A 16,776-nucleotide genomic window follows, 5' to 3' on the forward strand; every position below is an offset into this window, starting at 1 on the left:
TTTTAAAATCTATTTAATCATAAGAACAGAAATCACAATACAAGAATTTGTACGCTTCTTTAGATCCCTTTGACTGAGCGCGAAACACGTTCAAGGACATCTAAAGCTTCCTCCTTGCAGTCAGTCAGGGACACACACACTTCTTAGGCGGCCTTCTCGATCTCTAGGAGCTTCTTGACGCCATTGTACATGTCCTGCACGCACTGCACCTCGGACAAGCCCAGCCTTCTCTTGTTACTGATGTCAAACACACCTGCGTCCTCTCCAGTAGATACCGAGTGCTCTCCATGAATACCACGCGCCTGGATGTGGAACTCATCGCAGATCTTCTGGAAGTCGGGATGCTCGCTTGCCTTGGGGATCTTGACGTGAACACTAGCGCGCATGCCTGTACCGAGGTTGGTGGGGCAGCCCGAGAGATAACCGTGTGCGTCTGTGTGCTGGAAGCCAAGCTTCTTGTCCAGCTCGTTAACAGCGCGGCAGAGTCTGCTGAAGACAGAGCCGATGTCACTGCCCTTCTCCATGCTGATGATACGTAGCTGATCCTCCTCGTTTATCCAGACCAGGAAGGTCTTATCGTTATTGTGGAATATGCCACGCCCTTCTGGCCAGAGCTTGTTGACGCCAGCTGCTTCCAGGAAGCGATCACCTGAGAAAAAGTCAACACATATTGGTATGACTGTAAATTTACATCGTATCTAGCAACTGCCAGCAAAAAAGCTTAAGAATATCCAAAAAACACTCCTTTGTTATTGTTTATCATTGAAAAAACAATGGTCTATTCGCAAGGACACTTCAAAATAATAATCTACGAATGAAGTCTGATACCTTATTGACGATATTTGATGGAAAATATATTGGTTACTCGCTTGAATTAGCCGATGGAAAAGCTTTGTCGGACTCGTGATTGAGCGGGAGCGTAAAATGGTGGCGTGATAGGCCTGCTTCAAGTACATTAAGTTTCCTAAGCGCACGTGCACCAATCTAGACCTAAGTCATACATTCCTTTATGCTTTAAACGTATGCAGTACCTTTCTTGAAAAGAAAGTGATCGTCGACAAGCTTCTGCCTGGTCGCCTCGTCCATACCAGTCAGCGGGTAATACTTGCCAGCAAGGTCGCCAGTCAGAGAGCACAACACCTCCGTGACCTGGAATCAAACTATGTCATTGAGTGTGTGGTACGTGTGAGACAATCCTGACCTAAAATAAAACTTTTTCCTGTCAGCGAGCACAACACTTCCGTGACCTAGAACCAAACTATGTCATTGAATGTGTGGTACGTGCGAGACAATCCTGATCTAAAATAAAACTATTTCCAGTCAGCGAGCACAACACTTCCGTGACCTAGAACCAAACTATGTCATTGAATGTGTGGTACGTGCGAGACAATCCTGATCTAAAATAAAACTATTTCCAGTCAGCGAGCACACCATATTGGTTAATAATTGGAATCAATTGTGAATCGATATGTGACCAGCAGCGTAGCCAGGATTTTTAACAGGGGGGGCGGCCCAAAAGGGACTTTCAAGGCATTTTCTCCTGTATTTTAGATAATGTCTCATATATTTACTGTTTTGGCTGCTAAAAGGGGGGGTGATACCCCTAGGCCACCCCCCTGGCTACGCCCCTGGTGACGTCACAAATATCACCTGGCACAGGAAGCCCAACTATACCTTCTTCTCGATCTCGTTCCTCTCCTTCCGTGTGAGTCCAGGGGTGAGGGCGTATCCCTTCAGGTTGCGCGCTACTCGGATTCGCGTGGACCTGATAAAGACGCCATCCGGGTCCAGGTTCGGTGCAGTCACCTTCTCCGGGTTCATGTCGGAGGTGTGCTTGTCCGCAAGCTTGTAAGGGGCATGGTAGTGCTCCACAATTTTGTCAAAGAGAGGGGAAAAGAGGGAATAGCTCTCCTCGTCACCTGTGGACAAATGATAGAAAACGTCGGCAACGCGCACGCTAATGGAGTTCGCTATATGTCTAATGCATTCCAGTCGTTGTCCTAAAAAGCCGATGTGGAAACAGTTTATAATCTATGGACGGGGACGTTTGCTAAACCATAATTTCAGATACAACGCTGAGTGAAAGTCAATATGCTGCCTCCATTCGAATAAAAAGAGGGAGACCGGAGAACTTGGAGACAAACCCTCGAATTACAGGCGAGGATATCACCCGAATCGGGAATAAAAACCCGGGACATCGTAGTCAGAAAAACATGCACTACAGAGCCTAAGACGTATCTCTACACTCTACCTGCGTACACTCCAGAACGGTGCCTAAGACGTATCTCTACACTCTCTTGCGTACACTCCAGAACGGTGGCTTAGACGTATCTCTACACTCTACCTGCGTATACTCCACATGACGAGTCCAGGTTGACCACACCAGAGTTGATGCAGTCGTAAAGGGAGATTCCCTTAGCAGTCTTCTTATCCTTGAGGGAGTTGAACATCTCAGCAGTGAGGTACTTCTTCAGCAAGGACTTGCACTCCTCCTTGTTCAGGGCTTCAGGGAACACGGAGCGCTGTTTCCTGAGAACAGAAAGTCTGGGTAAGGGTGCATTGCTGAACAAAGTAAAAGCAGTCATCATCATCATCGTCATCGTCATCACCGTCGGTGTCATTATTGGCATCACCATCAGCATCATTATTATCATCGTCGTCATTATTACCATAACCGTCGTCGTGGTCAGTTGTTATTATCATCTTTTCCATTTGTTTTATTTCTTTGTTTTCAGCAACAACTGTATCAATGACATTATCAAAAACGACGCAATATCATGATACTTTTTACATGATGCGTTTAAGTTCGAGTTATCCGCGTCTTGAGTTCGAGTTATCTGCGTTTAAGGTACCATATTCGTCATTATCATCATCAACGGAAAAAACAATGAAGACAACACGTTGTCGGCAATATCATTATTCATCATTTTGTAATAATGTCTTTCTTTTATTGATTTGTCTGCTAAGATCGAAACGTGCACGTGCGGCAAGCCCTTACACTGCCGCGAATACTGCTTAACTTACTCAATGGCGGCTCTTTCAATCTCCAGCAGACTCTTGACGCCATTGTACATGTCCTGCACGCACTGCACCTCAGACAAGCCCAGCCTTCTCTTGTTACTTATGTCATAAACACCAGCGTCTTCTCCAGTAGACTCGGAGTGCTCTCCGTGGATTCCACGCGCCTGGATGTGAAACTTCTCACAGATCTTGTCAAACTCGGGGTGGTCCTTTGCGTGAGGGATCTTCACGTGGACGCTTGCACGCATGCCTGTGCCGAGGTTAGTTGGGCAGGACGTCAGGTAACCATGGCTCTTGGTGTGCTGGAAGCCAAGCTTCTTGTCCAGCTCGTTAACAGCGCGGCAGAGTCTGCTGAAGACAGAGCCGATGTCACTGCCCATCTCCATGCTGATGATACGAAGCTGATCTTCTTCGTTCACCCAGACCAGGAAGGTCTTTTCATTGTTGTGGAAAATTCCTCTACCTGGGATTTTAAAAAGGGGTTCACACCTTTAGCTACCTTTGGTACAAAGCATGAAAGGGATTGCCTCTCAAGAAGGCCCGTACCCGGGATTATCGTTAGGGGGGGAGGGGGTGCGAAATCCGAAAAAGTGGACCTTATTTCTCCGGGGGGGGGGGGATGGAGGAGGTGAGTTCTCTGATAAAAATCTGCCCTCCCCCCGAAATAATGGATCCATTTTTTACGCTATTGCAGTATCTCCACGGGACATTATTATCGGATTTGGCTACAAAAATAAAATGTTTCACTTATCAGCTTATAGATTGATGACATACCAAAAAGCCTTTTATATCTAATTCACTTATGGTTTATAGTTTTGTCTACAAATATCTCGTGTATTGCAAACCGGGAGTGGAATTTCCGCTGTTGTGGGGGGGGGGGGGGGTAACGCAACCCTTCACCCCCTGGGTACGGGAGTATCGTGATCCATCAACTACCTCTTTATTTTTGTTTACATTTGATAATATACTGGGTTTTTTGTAAAAAATAAATGAGCAATACTTGTCTGAAACTGACGATATATTGACGATATTTGATGATAACAAATATTTCTGTTTCTCGCTTGAATTGGTTGATGGAATTGCATCGCGTAAGCCGGTACTGGATGGGAAAGTAAAATGGCGGCGTGATTAGCGTTCTCAACTGCCTCACCTTCAGGCCACTCCTTGTTGCATCCGGCAGCGTCCAGGAAGCGGTCACCCTTTTTGAACAGGAAATGGTCATTAACCAGCTGCTCTCTGGTCACCTCGTCCATACCAGTCAGCGGGTAATACTTGCCAGCGAGGTCGCCTGTCAGAGAGGTAAGAACTCCGACAACCTGTAATCAAACTGTGTTATTGAGTGGACATAAGAGTGTATTGGTGGAAAAAATAGCCGAGGTAGTACACTCCTATGACCCAATAAAACTATGTTATTGAGTGGATAGTATCAGCCAATGAGTTAGGTAAGCAGCCCTATAAATTGTAATCAAACTATGCGACATATTGTGCTATTTGACATACCCGGGTACGTGTGTCATTCGAAGTGAAGAAGGTGACTTGTACAGTTTAATGGTAAGTAGGTACGTCCGTTAGTAGAGCTGTCTTTTTACTAAGAAGTGTCTAAGACGTTGTCCGCTTACGAAGGCTCCGTATGGAGAGGGTCCGTTACTAAGAAGTTGTACAGTTACGAGAGGGTATATTGTGCTATTTGACATACCCGGGTACGTGTGTCATTCGAAGTGAAGAAGGTGACTTGTACAGTTTAATGGTAAGTAGGTACGTCCGTTAGTAGAGCTGTCTTTTTACTAAGAAGTGTCTAAGACGTTGTCCGCTTACGAAGGCTCCGTATGGAGAGGGTCCGTTACTAAGAAGTTGTACAGTTACGAGAGGGTATATTGTGCTATTTGACATACCCGGGTACGTGTGTCATTCGAAGTGAAGAAGGTGACTTGTACAGTTTAATGGTAAGTAGGTACGTCCGTTAGTAGAGCTGTCTTTTTACTAAGAAGTGTCTAAGACGTTGTCCGCTTACGAAGGCTCCGTATGGAGAGGGTCCGTTACTAAGAAGTTGTACAGTTACGAGAGGGTATATTGTGCTATTTGACATACCCGGGTACGTGTGTCATTCGAAGTGAAGAAGGTGACTTGTACAGTTTAATGGTAAGTAGGTACGTCCGTTAGTAGAGCTGTCTTTTTACTAAGAAGTGTCTAAGACGTTGTCCGCTTACGAAGGCTCCGTATGTAAAGGGTCCGTTACTAAGAAGTTGTACAGTTACGAGAGGGTATATTGTGCTATTTGACATACCCGGGTACGTGTGTCATTCGAAGTGAAGAAGGTGACTTGTACAGTTTAATGGTAAGTAGGTACGTCCGTTAGTAGAGCTGTCTTTTTACTAAGAAGTGTCTAAGACGTTGTCCGCTAACGAAGGCTCCGTATGGAGAGGGTCCGTTACTAAGAAGTTGTACAGTTACGAGAGGGTATATTGTGCTATTTGACATACCCGGGTACGTGTGTCATTCGAATTGAAGAAGGTGACTTGTACAGTTTAATGGTAAGTAGGTACGTCCGTTAGTAGAGCTGTCTTTTTACTAAGAAGTGTTTAAGACGTTGTCCGCTAACGAAGGCTCCGTATGGAGAGGGTCCGTTACTAAGAAGTTGTACAGTTACGAGAGGGTAGTTTTTAGCTGAGAGCTTTTAGCTGTGAAACTTGCCTTCTTCTCTAGCTCCACCCTTTCCTTCTTGGTAAGACTTGGGGCAAGACCATACCCTTTCAAGTTACGCCCGACGCGGATACGCGTTGATCGGATAAAGCGGTTGTCTGGATCAAGGTCCGGAGCATTCACCCTGTCCGGATTCATGTCCGAGGTATGGCCATCCTTGAGCTTGTAGGGCGAATGGTAGTCCTCGATGACTTTATCGAACAACGGGGCAAACACCGTGTAGGACTCTTCATCCCCTACAATAACAACAGCGACATCAGCATCAATATACTCACCATCGTCATCATCAACGTCGCCACCACCTCCACCGCCATCACTACAACCACCATCCTGAACGTCACCACCACCATCATCATTATCATCACCATTGCGTTACATATATATAACATCACAAATGATCCCCTACCAGCGTAGACGCCCGTGCCAGAGTCCAAGTTCACCACGCCCGAGTTGATGCAATCCCACAGGCTGACCCCTCGCTTGGTTTTCTTAGTCTTGAGTTGGTCAAACACCTGGTTTGTGAGGTACTTCTTCAAAAGGCATTTAGGGTTGCATTTGGCGCTCTTCAGCGGTACTGGGTAAGCATTCTTGGATCGATATCTGAGAGAGATATAATACTGGCCAGTTAGGAGATTTATCGATATCTGAGAGAGATATAATACTGGCCAGTTAGGAGATTTATCGATATCTGAGAGAGATATAATACTGGCCAGTTAGGGGATGTATCGATATCTGAGAGAGATATAATACTGGCCAGTTAGGAGATGTATCGATATTTGAGAGAGATATAATATTGGCCAGTTAGGGGATGTATCGATATTTGAGAGAGATATAATACTGGCCAGTTAGGGGATTTATCGATATCTGAGAGAGATATAATACTGGCCAGTTAAGAGATTTATCGATATTTGATAGAGATATAATACTGGCCAGTTAGGAGATTTATCGATATCTGAGAGAGATATAATACTGGCCAGTTAGGAGATTTATCGATATTTGATAGAGATATAATACGGGCCAGTTAGGGGATTTATCGATATTTGATAGAGATATAATACTGGCCAGTTAGGGGATGTATCGATATTTGATAGAGATATAATATTGGCCAGTTAGGAGATTTATCGATATTTGATAGAGATATAATACTGGCCAGTTAGGAGATTTATCGATATTTAATAGAAATATAATACTGGCCAGTTAGGGGATGTATCGATATTTGATAGAGATATAATACTGGCCAGTTAGGAGATTTATCGATATTTGATAGAGATATAATATACGCCAGTTAGGGGATGTATAGATATCTGAGAGAGATATAATACTGGCCAGTTAGAGGATGTCGGAGTAACTATGGTTTTACGATGGCGTCAGATGCGATTACCACAATCATTGTAAAAGGTTTTTAAGGGGAAAGTAAGATTACTGTCTCTAATCGTGGAACCATGGAATAATTTAAAGTAAATTACACTTACTTTTCGGCTTCAGCGGCGTCGGCCATAACAATTCTTCGGAAAGATCTGCAAGTGATAAAATATTCCATAAATTAGCTATGAAATGTCGAGGTACTGTAGTGTCAAGAAGCGATTTGGCATTGCATATGATTTCTATCCCCCATGAAAACGTGGATTAAGGACCAGTCCAGCATACATATGTCATTCTAAGAATAAAAAATCGCACAGTTTAAGGTAAATAAAAAAAAACCCGCTTACCTGAATCCTAAAATATTTTGATATAAATCGTATATATCTTTATCCATGCACGAGTTATCTGCGTTTTGAGTTCGAGTTATCTGCGTTTTGAATTCGAGTTATCTGCGTTTAAATTCGAGTTATCCGCGTCTTGAGTTTGAGTTATCTGCGTTTAAGTTCGAGTTATCCGCGTCTTGAGTTCTAGTAATCTGCGTTTAAGTTCGAGTTATCCGCGTCTTGAGTTCGAGTTATCTGCGTTTAAGTTCGAGTTATCCGCGTCTTGAGTTCGAGTTATCTGCGTTTAAGTTTGAGTTATCCGCGTCTTGAGTTCGAGTTATCTGCGTTTAAGTTCGAGTTATCCGGTTCTTGAGTTCGAGTTATCTGTGTTTTATTTATAGCTTAAGTTCGAGTTATCCGAGTCTTTCGTTCGAGTTATCCGCGTCTAAGTTCGAGTTATCCGGTTCTTGAGTTCGAATTATCCGCGTTTAATTTCGAGTTATCCGGTTCTTGAGTTCAAGTTATCCGCGTGTAAGCTCGAGTTATCAGCGTCTTGAGTTCGAGTTATCTGCGTTTAATTTCGAGTTATCCGCGTCTTGAGTTCGAGTTATCCAGGGAATCTAGCTCAGTTCGAGTTATTAATAAAGAGGCGCGTTATCCAGGTTCGAGTTAGTGGGCCGTATATTTGTAAGATCACATCTTAGGTAAGTGAACTATAAATCCGTAATATGGAGGGATGGGATGTGGGCGGATTTATTTTTTCTTTTGTTTTCGGTATCCTAAAACTAGATGTTAAAATTATACTTTAAAGTAACTTTTATTTAATTGCTAGTTATTCAAAGGAGTTCACTCTCCGGCTTTATGACGCGTGTTAACAATTTTGGAAATAACGAACGTGCTCAGGGAATAAAGATCTATTCCATCCCATGAGTAATCTTGCTGCACCTGTTTGATGTTATTTGTTCGCTGGCGAAATGAAAATAAAAAGGATGCAAAAGGTTCCTAGCGGCTTAAAGAAAGGCTCAAATAAAAACATTGTCGCATGCGGCATGAATTCTAAAAGTGGGCGGAGACATGAAACAAACTATTTTCAAAAGTAGTCTTAACACCTAAAATTAACAATATTTTGTGAGCTTTTTTATATTTGTCCGACCCCGGTATCTTAGGAGCTAAAAAATCAATTAGCAATTTGCCAGGAGTATCGGCGCTTTAAACAAGCGGCAAAAATACGTTAATCTGAATAGGGTTGGCAGGTGATCTCGTTCTTTTGCTGCGGGGAAATTGGAAAAGTCTCCTTTAAGCACAACTGTGCACGAAAGGACCAAACGAATAGTAGGCATTTTGAAAATATGATATAATCTAAAGTGCCCAACCAATACAAACTTAGTGAGACCGACAATAACATAAAAGTAATTGTTTTCCTCTCACTTTTTGGTGTTTCGGGCTCACTAAAATTTGCCAAAATTTAGATATCTAACCTATTATTGTTATTATTTCGCCATATGCTCTTATTGCAGTTTATAATTGGTATATATTGGCCAATAGGAATGCGAGCATACTGATGAAGTTTTAATGAAGTCTCGATACCTTACGAACATAGCAGTTAGGTTTTCAAAGCAACTGAGCACTGACAAACTCGAAGTCTGGTCAACAATACAGAAACTGGAAGATAGAGAGATCTTGCAAACTCCATTGGGTTGAAACTGTGAGTGAGTTGACTTTATTTTGTTTGTTTTGTATTTGCCGATCTATCGAGTAATCTACCTCTTCTATAAAACAAATTGTTGATACCTTACTCTCCTGGTAACAATGGCAATAAGGAATGATCGGAACTGATCCTTTATCTAGACAGGAGTCAGCATTTCTGGTTTTAGAAAAAAACATCTATCTACTGCAACGTCTAAACTTTGCATCAATTCATGATTAGAGTGCATAAAGATTGGAAACTGGTTTTCATATGATCATTGCAGATGGAAAACGAGAAACTTATGTATTCCCTTTTATCCGCAAGGGGAAAGACATCCCAGCAGGGTGTGTAAAGCTCATAAGATATTTGTTCTTTATAGCTAAGACTTTCTGTACCTTTTGTATTTATTTTAGCATTGTTAATCTCCTACAATTTGAGCGGAACACGAAGGGACCTCAGACCGTAAATCGCATCTTGGCTTACCGAAAAAGTGAAACAAATAAAATAGAAGAATTTTCTTTTCTTAGGGTGGTAAAGGGTATTTTCGTGAAACGGGGTTTGGCCATTTTACACCCTTATTTAAGGTGTATTTGTCTTTTCTGTCTCCTAGGCAACCTGTGAAGTCAATATGCCAGGCGTGCTGACATTTCTTCTCCTTATCTCGCAAATAGCAGTCGTTGCAGGTAAAGGTTTAAAAAATAATATTAAAAAGAAATATTTTTCATAAAAAGACCGTCTGGGTTTTAAATTTGGCCGTTTACAATTTCTAAGCAGTTTCAAACTTGTTTTCAAAAAACCAAATAAGGGGACATAAGGCTGTTGCTTAGGGTCTGTAGATTCCACTTGGGCTGCCACAAAAAAGTGGGCATTATTGTACAGCTTTTGAATACATTTTGTTAACCGATGGATATGTTCTAAGCAGGTTTAACATTGAATGAAAAAAATAAAAATTTAGGCCTAATGTTCTTATTAAAAAAAACATATTCTTTTTAAAAATTAATAAAATAGATTAATTTTCTTGTTTTTTTTTTGTCTTGCTTCGATGCAATTTCAGGCTTTAATGCCAATATTGTTCCTGATATATCTCCCTTCTGGGGGGGCACGATACAACATTAAGGGCAAAGCCACGCCCTACTGGTCATTTCCTTATAGTTTTTGGAAAAAAAAAATTGGGGGCGGGAGGGTGTATAGCCCCCACTGCCCCACCCCTTGCTACGGCCCTGCTCTTGTGATGAAATATTCAAGTTATAATCACGTCGTACTTAACAGCCTTATGTTGATTATTCTTTGCAGCCTGCCCTGGCTTTTGTCATTGCGATAGTTCTTACATGGCGAACAAAACAGTGTGCCGCAGACAAGATCTTTGGCTTGCTCCCCCCGGCGTCTCGCCACACACCACACACCTGTAAGTAACATCTGTAAATACCAGCTCGAGCAAACAGCGCCAAAACAGCCAACATTGTTAGCCAAGCAATAATGGCCTTTAGCTTGCCATGTTGAGGGGTGCTGTAAAGAAAAAAGGCCAATAACTCCGCCATTTTATTCTCTCGCTCAATATAGAGTCACACAAGGCGCCATTTCCATCGGCTAATTCAAGCGGGTAACCAAGATATTTTCAATCAAATACCGTGAATAACGTATCGGACTTCATTCGTAGCTTGTTATTTTGAAGTTTCCTTGCAAATAAACCGTCCTGTTTTCATGTATATAAAAACAAAAGAGTGGTTGATCGTGAATCTTTAACGAACGTTATATTGTAATCGTAACACCACCCACCATTCATGTGTGCGTAACACTTCTTATGTCCACAAGTGCCGATAGAATCGTTGCCTTCGTTTACGAAAGCCCTTCTTTCGCTAGAATTGTTGCCGTCACACAGTCGCCACGTTTCACTCACATGCACGAAGACCTTTTTCTAGATAAGAGTTTATAGCATATCGTAACTTTAACACGACGGCAAAACACAATGCACATAGACGGGGGGGGGGGGGGGGGGGGGTAAATAGGTTCGCGGATCGGCGGATTCAGCCCCGAAGTGCTCACGGATTACGGATTTTGATGATTATTTAAGCGGATTGACGGATTTTGGAAATACGGCGGATCACGGATCTGTTGACAATTTGGGCACGGATTTCGGATTTTGACTGCTTTGACGGTCGAATTTCGGATTTTAAATGAATTTCTATTGTTTATCTGTCAAACCATGCGGATCTAAAATTATCTGCGGATCCACGGATTTGCCCCAAAAATGTTGCGTATCGGCGGATTTACATACCCCTATTCACCCCCCCCCCCCCCCCCATAGACGTAAGACTTTCTCCTCGTAAAGGTCTCGTCAACATCAACTCTACTTTAAATACACACGTACGTCCCTGAAATCAAAACGCTCCCGTAAAATAAACTGCTACTATTTCCTTTCAATTCAACGGGGACATCCTATTGCCAGCTAAATGGAAAAAAAATGTGAAAACTAAAAACAGATGCATTTTCTATTGCTTATCGTCAAAGCCACCTCATTTTTTCGGCTCTCAATTTTTAGGCTTCTTGATAGCATCTTTATCAGTTAAAATGGCTCATCCCGCATAACACAAGATTGATAGCCTTCAACCTAATTTCAATTATACAGAAGTCCAAGAAGAAATTTTATGTTTTATTCATTTTTCTATTTAAGTGTCAAGGTGGTCGGTGGATGGGGCATTTTTCCTTTCTTTTTTTTTGTTTATTATTATTATTTAACGCACCTCATGTACCAAGTAGGCAAGGGAAAAGAATTACTGAGAATATTTTAAACACTTTTAGTTAGTAAAAGGTTATGTCTTAGCGTCCTTTCTTTTAGAATAATAAAGCTTTTTTATGTTTTTATGACATAATATAATACAAGAATAAAATATAACGAATAATCCGACCGAGGATATGATTCTAACAAGGTCCGTAGCAAACAATAACATGAACTAATATGAACACTGTTATGAATTTTATTAAAAAATAACGCTGGAATATCAATGAAAATCTCATCGACACTTGCGGCAAATAATTACCCTCCACTTTAGACATACCCAGCTGTAAAATTATTCCAAGTACAAAAAGCAGACTTGTGGAAAGCAATTTCGAAGTTCTATCAAAATTTGACCTTACAGGAAGACAATGATATTATAATTATATATATATTTATATTTAGAATGTGTTATTAGCGATCCCCTGTTTACAGGCCGCGCATAAAGCCAAGCTGTCTTTTCAACTGGGTGAGCATTTGCTGTCGACTGATTTTCGGTCTATTAAAACCCATTAAAAGCTGCCGATGAAATATTAGTGTTCAGATAATTCTACTCTAAGCCAGGCCGCGACCTAGCCCACTAACAAGTATATATCCGCGAGTACTATTTTTAAATTCAAATTTGCAGAAGAAAATACTTTATACAATAATTGGATTAAGAAAAATACATTCCCATCGTCACCGTTAAGTAAACCTATGGCAAAAAGTGTTGATTTCTTTTAAAAAAGAATAATATTTATGATAACAACATCCAGATAGCGAAACACAAGCTTTAACTTACCGAAAGGGCGATCTAAAGCAATACCGAATTAGCAGGCTTGGTTAACCTAGAATAAGAGAGCAAATCAGCGTGGGAGTGAGCAGCGAGACTCAGGCGTGTGTTTGAAGTGCGGGTCGTTCAGTAGGAGTGGTTTTCCAGAAAACAGAATAAGCGTTACCTCGGAAAAGATCACTAGCGGGAGGCTTGTCTCGAGTGAGGGACCCGGTTAAACTCATCAAGTGATAATGATGTAACTCAATAGCTTTCTCCATATAAGGAGTGCCGTAAGCCCTGCTCCCAGGGAGAGAGATGTTGAGGCGTATAAAGCGTTCAGTACTCGCCTAGCGCTAGCAATTCGCTTATACAGCAGGTCGCAAAGACGACGTGTGTTTGGGGTTAGAAATGGCTTTTTATTACCAAGCTGTTTGGAGAAACCGCCCTCAGGACTAGCTAACCATAAGTATTCATGACCCGTTATCACCGATAGATCTTACTGGGCCTAAAAAATCACGTTCTGTCGTATGCCCTGTATATAGACTATCCTCTCGTAGCAAATATAACATTTTGGTGAGGAGTGAAGACAACAATCTGAAAAGGTGTTGGTAAATACTTATATAGAGCTGTCCGTTTACGAGAGTTTACAGATACAGAGTTTGTATGGAAATATATCTGTCCGCTTTCTAGACTGTCCGTATAGCGTAGAGTTTGCGGTAGTAAGGAATTGATACTCGAGCAAATCAAAGTACTAAAAGCTTCCAATCCAAAAACCCTTCCTGCTTTTAGAACCAGGGTTTTCCTGTTTGAAAGAAATTTATACAAAAAGGAATTGAAGTAAACCTCTTTAATCCAGCTAATCCAATAGTGAAAGCGAGAAAAATAGTTTAGAGGACTTTTTTAAGAAATGTTGATAAAAATAAATGCTGGTTCTGGGATAGAGCGCACTTTTGCCTGAATAACAGAATCAGTACTCTTAACATCCTTTTTTAGGTCCATACCCAGGGGGGTGGGGGGGTGGGGGGGGTGAAAGAGGTGCGTTCCCAGCCCCCAACAACTGCAGAAAATCCACTTCCAGTCCGCAATAGATGTGCTATTCGTAGACAAAATGATGAAGTGTTAGCGACTTAGATAAAAAAAAGCATTCTAGATCACTCAGTCTGGTATAACATAAATCTTTATGTCAAACTTTTTTGTAGAAAAAGCCGAAAATAAACCCGTAATGGCATTAAAAAATCCGTTTCTTTTATTCATTCCGGGGTGGTCAGATTTTTATCGGAAAATTCCACCTCTCCACCCCTCCCCCCTCGAAAAATTTTGTCTACCTTTTCAAATGTCGCACCCCCACGATAAAAATCCTGGGTACGGGCCTGTTCTTAATCATCATAACCGGACATCTAGTATCGAGCAGCTAAAAGAATAGTATTATTATCGTTTCAAGTTCAAAAAATATATATATATTTGTAATGTGTAAAAACATTTCCATAAATCGTAAAAAAAACTGTTTATAACCTCGGGATACCGCCCTTATTTTGTGCTATTTTGGGGCTGTAGATAGAGGGATGATGCTTGTTGTAGGTCTAAAATAAAGGGTATCTTTCAAGGGCTTCATTTTCGGGTTACGATCTAACAATCAGGTGCGCTCATATTTCTTGTTGCTATCAGTTGCATGAGAACCAAAGAGGGTATATTACAATTATAGGCGTTTGCGCTATGAAAATGCAACAGATTTACTTTCATTTTTTAGGGATCTCCTGGGAAATCTTCTTATTACCGTGACAAGAGGATATCTACGAAACCTGAGACAGCTCTTAGAACTGTAAGCTTACCCACCCCCCTTTCAGCATGGCATCAAGTCCATTTTGTTTTTCAACATTAGGAATCCTGTGACGTAATGCTTGTGCCTTCTTCCCAGTCCGTTAGGGCGACGAAGGGCTACGCACGAAACGCGTAAACATACTACTTCAAACTAGAGTTGATTTATTTCCCTGATTCCACCACTCTTGCGAAGACCACCTAGTTTTTCTAACAGCTTGTTTGTTGTTTTTTCTAGTCAAACCATTTTACAGTCAGCTTAGTAGACGCTTTTAGTGTCGCTTCTAAGTAGACTAACCATTTGAATAATTGATTGGTTTTCAGTAACTTGGGAATGAATCAGATTGATTACATCGCAAGTGGAACTTTCACAGACATGGCTAAGCTGGAATTACTGTGAGTGTCGTCCGATGTTAGATTGCTGCTATGACAACATACTGGGAGCAGGGCCCGTAGCAGGGGGTATTTTCTTTAATCTGTTAATGTTTCTGTATTGTGCGCACCCCCCCTCCACACCCCCCAATAATTTTGAGGCCTGCTACAGCCCTGTGGAGTGAAGTGGGGAAAGCAACAATGAGCCACAAGTGCACAGGGATGGATATTCATTTGGTCTGGTTTCTTGTTCTGTCACTTCCTTTACCCACCACTGAGATCCGATAACAACTTCAGAGACTAATCTTTATTTTTTTTAAAAATTGAACATTCATTTTTTGTTTTGTTTCAAGAGATTTGTCTGGGAACCAGTTGACCTTCATCAGCGAGGGAATGTTCACCGGACTGAGAAACCTGACCACGTTGTAAGAGAAAACGTTCACATGCGTATGTTTTTTTAGCTGTAAGAAAATGCTTTATTTGGTACTCAAGAAAAAGGAAAAAAATCGTTTGCTCTCGACGCGCAGGTGTTAGTAGGCATCATGCGATAGTATAGTATTACATATATGTAAGAAATTCTTCATAGATTCAATTTACAGAAATATAATAAACTTGGCGCTAAACACACACCACGGAACAAATTTCTGTGATCATACCGTATCGATTCATCTCTTTTCTAACCAAAGACATCCCTCACCCCGACCCCCCGTTAAAATTAGGTAACCACGTATACTATGATATTTTGCAGGTACCTTAGTGAGAATCGAATCACGAGGATCGAGAGCGGAAGTTTACTTGGCATGCACAGGCTAACACATCTGTAGGTGACATACGCTGGGGGAGGGGGTGGGTGGGTTATTGGCTAGTGGCGGTATTTGATAAAGCTTCCCAAACCTTTGGGGGGTGGGGGGTTGTGGCGATAGTGGTGGGTGAATGACAAACCAGTCCGTCAGGGGTTGACAGCGATTATGGCATCTTTTCCACTCCCAAACAGCTTTAGGATTGGAAACGGCTGATGCTTCGAACCGTTGGAGTCAGAACATCTATGTCTTAATGCTGATTTAGACAATGCGATTTCATTCGTATGAGACTTGCCAGCAACTCGAGTCGTAGAGTGTAAATCAAATACAAATCAAATCCGCTACGAACGACGTTCAGCTACGAAAGACGTAGTGTGCAATTTAGGGATAAGACATGCCGTGGGACATGCTGTCTAAATCAGCCCTAACGCATCCACTTTACGTTAAAGCTTACAGTTCACAATGATTTGTATTTACTATAAGAAAGCTTTAATAAAAGCTGTGACGGTGAGACTTGATGTCAAAGTCCTTTATGCTTCAACACATGTACCAACTTTGCTCTAACGAAGTTCTAAGAAATCTTTATCTCGGTATAAGGGGGACGCATTATGTTTCGCATTAGCACAAGATTAAGCCAATGAAATGTGACAGTTGTGGCCCTCTGGTCTTTTCAGGTTCCTGTTTATGAATGAGATTCTCGATCTTCCCGCGTCGCTCTTCTGGGGAACACCAAATTTGAAAATTCTGTAAGAGAAAAATTCACATCAGTTAGCATAATCATTAAGTCTTCCATTGTGTACAAGTGAAAACGACTATTTGAACCGTCCTAGACTACAATAAGATGGTAACTCTTAATAATTCACATGTACCTAGCATAAGAAGGCAAGCCCTACGTCAAATTAGCTTACCCTTCTCCCACTTAATCACACCCTAACTTTCACTTAATCCGCCCCCCTCCCTTTCACCACACACCCAACTTGACTACCCCCCTCTCCGCTTGACCGCACACCATCCTTAAAGGATACCCCCTTTTCCCTAGACCACATCCGCCACCTTGCATGATTCCACCTCCCCACTTAACCACACACCCCCGGGGGGGGGCACTCCGAGAAAAACAGACGGTGTGGCTCGACAGCAAAATCAATTTTATAACCCTAAGGGACTGTCTT

The 16,776-nt window shown here is 41.8% G+C and overlaps 2 protein-coding genes across 2 annotated transcripts in view; one reads left to right on the forward strand and one right to left on the reverse strand.

Annotated features, from left to right (window-relative positions):
• Positions 1-12,887, reverse strand: LOC5521417 (arginine kinase). Its single transcript, XM_032366623.2, has 11 exons — positions 12,805-12,887; positions 12,648-12,693; positions 7,194-7,238; positions 6,128-6,321; positions 5,713-5,957; positions 4,172-4,337; positions 3,025-3,484; positions 2,345-2,529; positions 1,675-1,919; positions 1,032-1,149; positions 1-649 (listed from the first exon to the last, which is right to left on the reverse strand). Exons 3-11 carry the CDS (start codon positions 7,217-7,219, stop codon positions 144-146), a joined length of 2,145 nt encoding a protein of 714 aa, XP_032222514.1. The 5' UTR covers positions 7,220-7,238; positions 12,648-12,693; positions 12,805-12,887; the 3' UTR covers positions 1-143.
• Positions 8,867-16,776, forward strand: part of LOC5521529 — a 27,123-nt gene continuing 19,213 nt past the window's right edge. Inside the window, exons 1-8 of the mRNA XM_032366617.2 lie at positions 8,867-9,111; positions 9,704-9,776; positions 10,387-10,498; positions 14,368-14,439; positions 14,760-14,831; positions 15,161-15,232; positions 15,556-15,627; positions 16,282-16,353. Of these exons, the coding sequence (XP_032222508.1) occupies positions 9,722-9,776; positions 10,387-10,498; positions 14,368-14,439; positions 14,760-14,831; positions 15,161-15,232; positions 15,556-15,627; positions 16,282-16,353 (527 nt within the window). The 5' untranslated portion in view covers positions 8,867-9,111; positions 9,704-9,721. The remainder of the gene's footprint in view (positions 9,112-9,703; positions 9,777-10,386; positions 10,499-14,367; positions 14,440-14,759; positions 14,832-15,160; positions 15,233-15,555; positions 15,628-16,281; positions 16,354-16,776) is intronic.

This window comes from Nematostella vectensis, chromosome 6 (assembly GCF_932526225.1).
Source record: "Nematostella vectensis chromosome 6, jaNemVect1.1, whole genome shotgun sequence".
Classification (NCBI taxonomy): Eukaryota; Metazoa; Cnidaria; class Anthozoa; order Actiniaria; family Edwardsiidae; genus Nematostella; species Nematostella vectensis.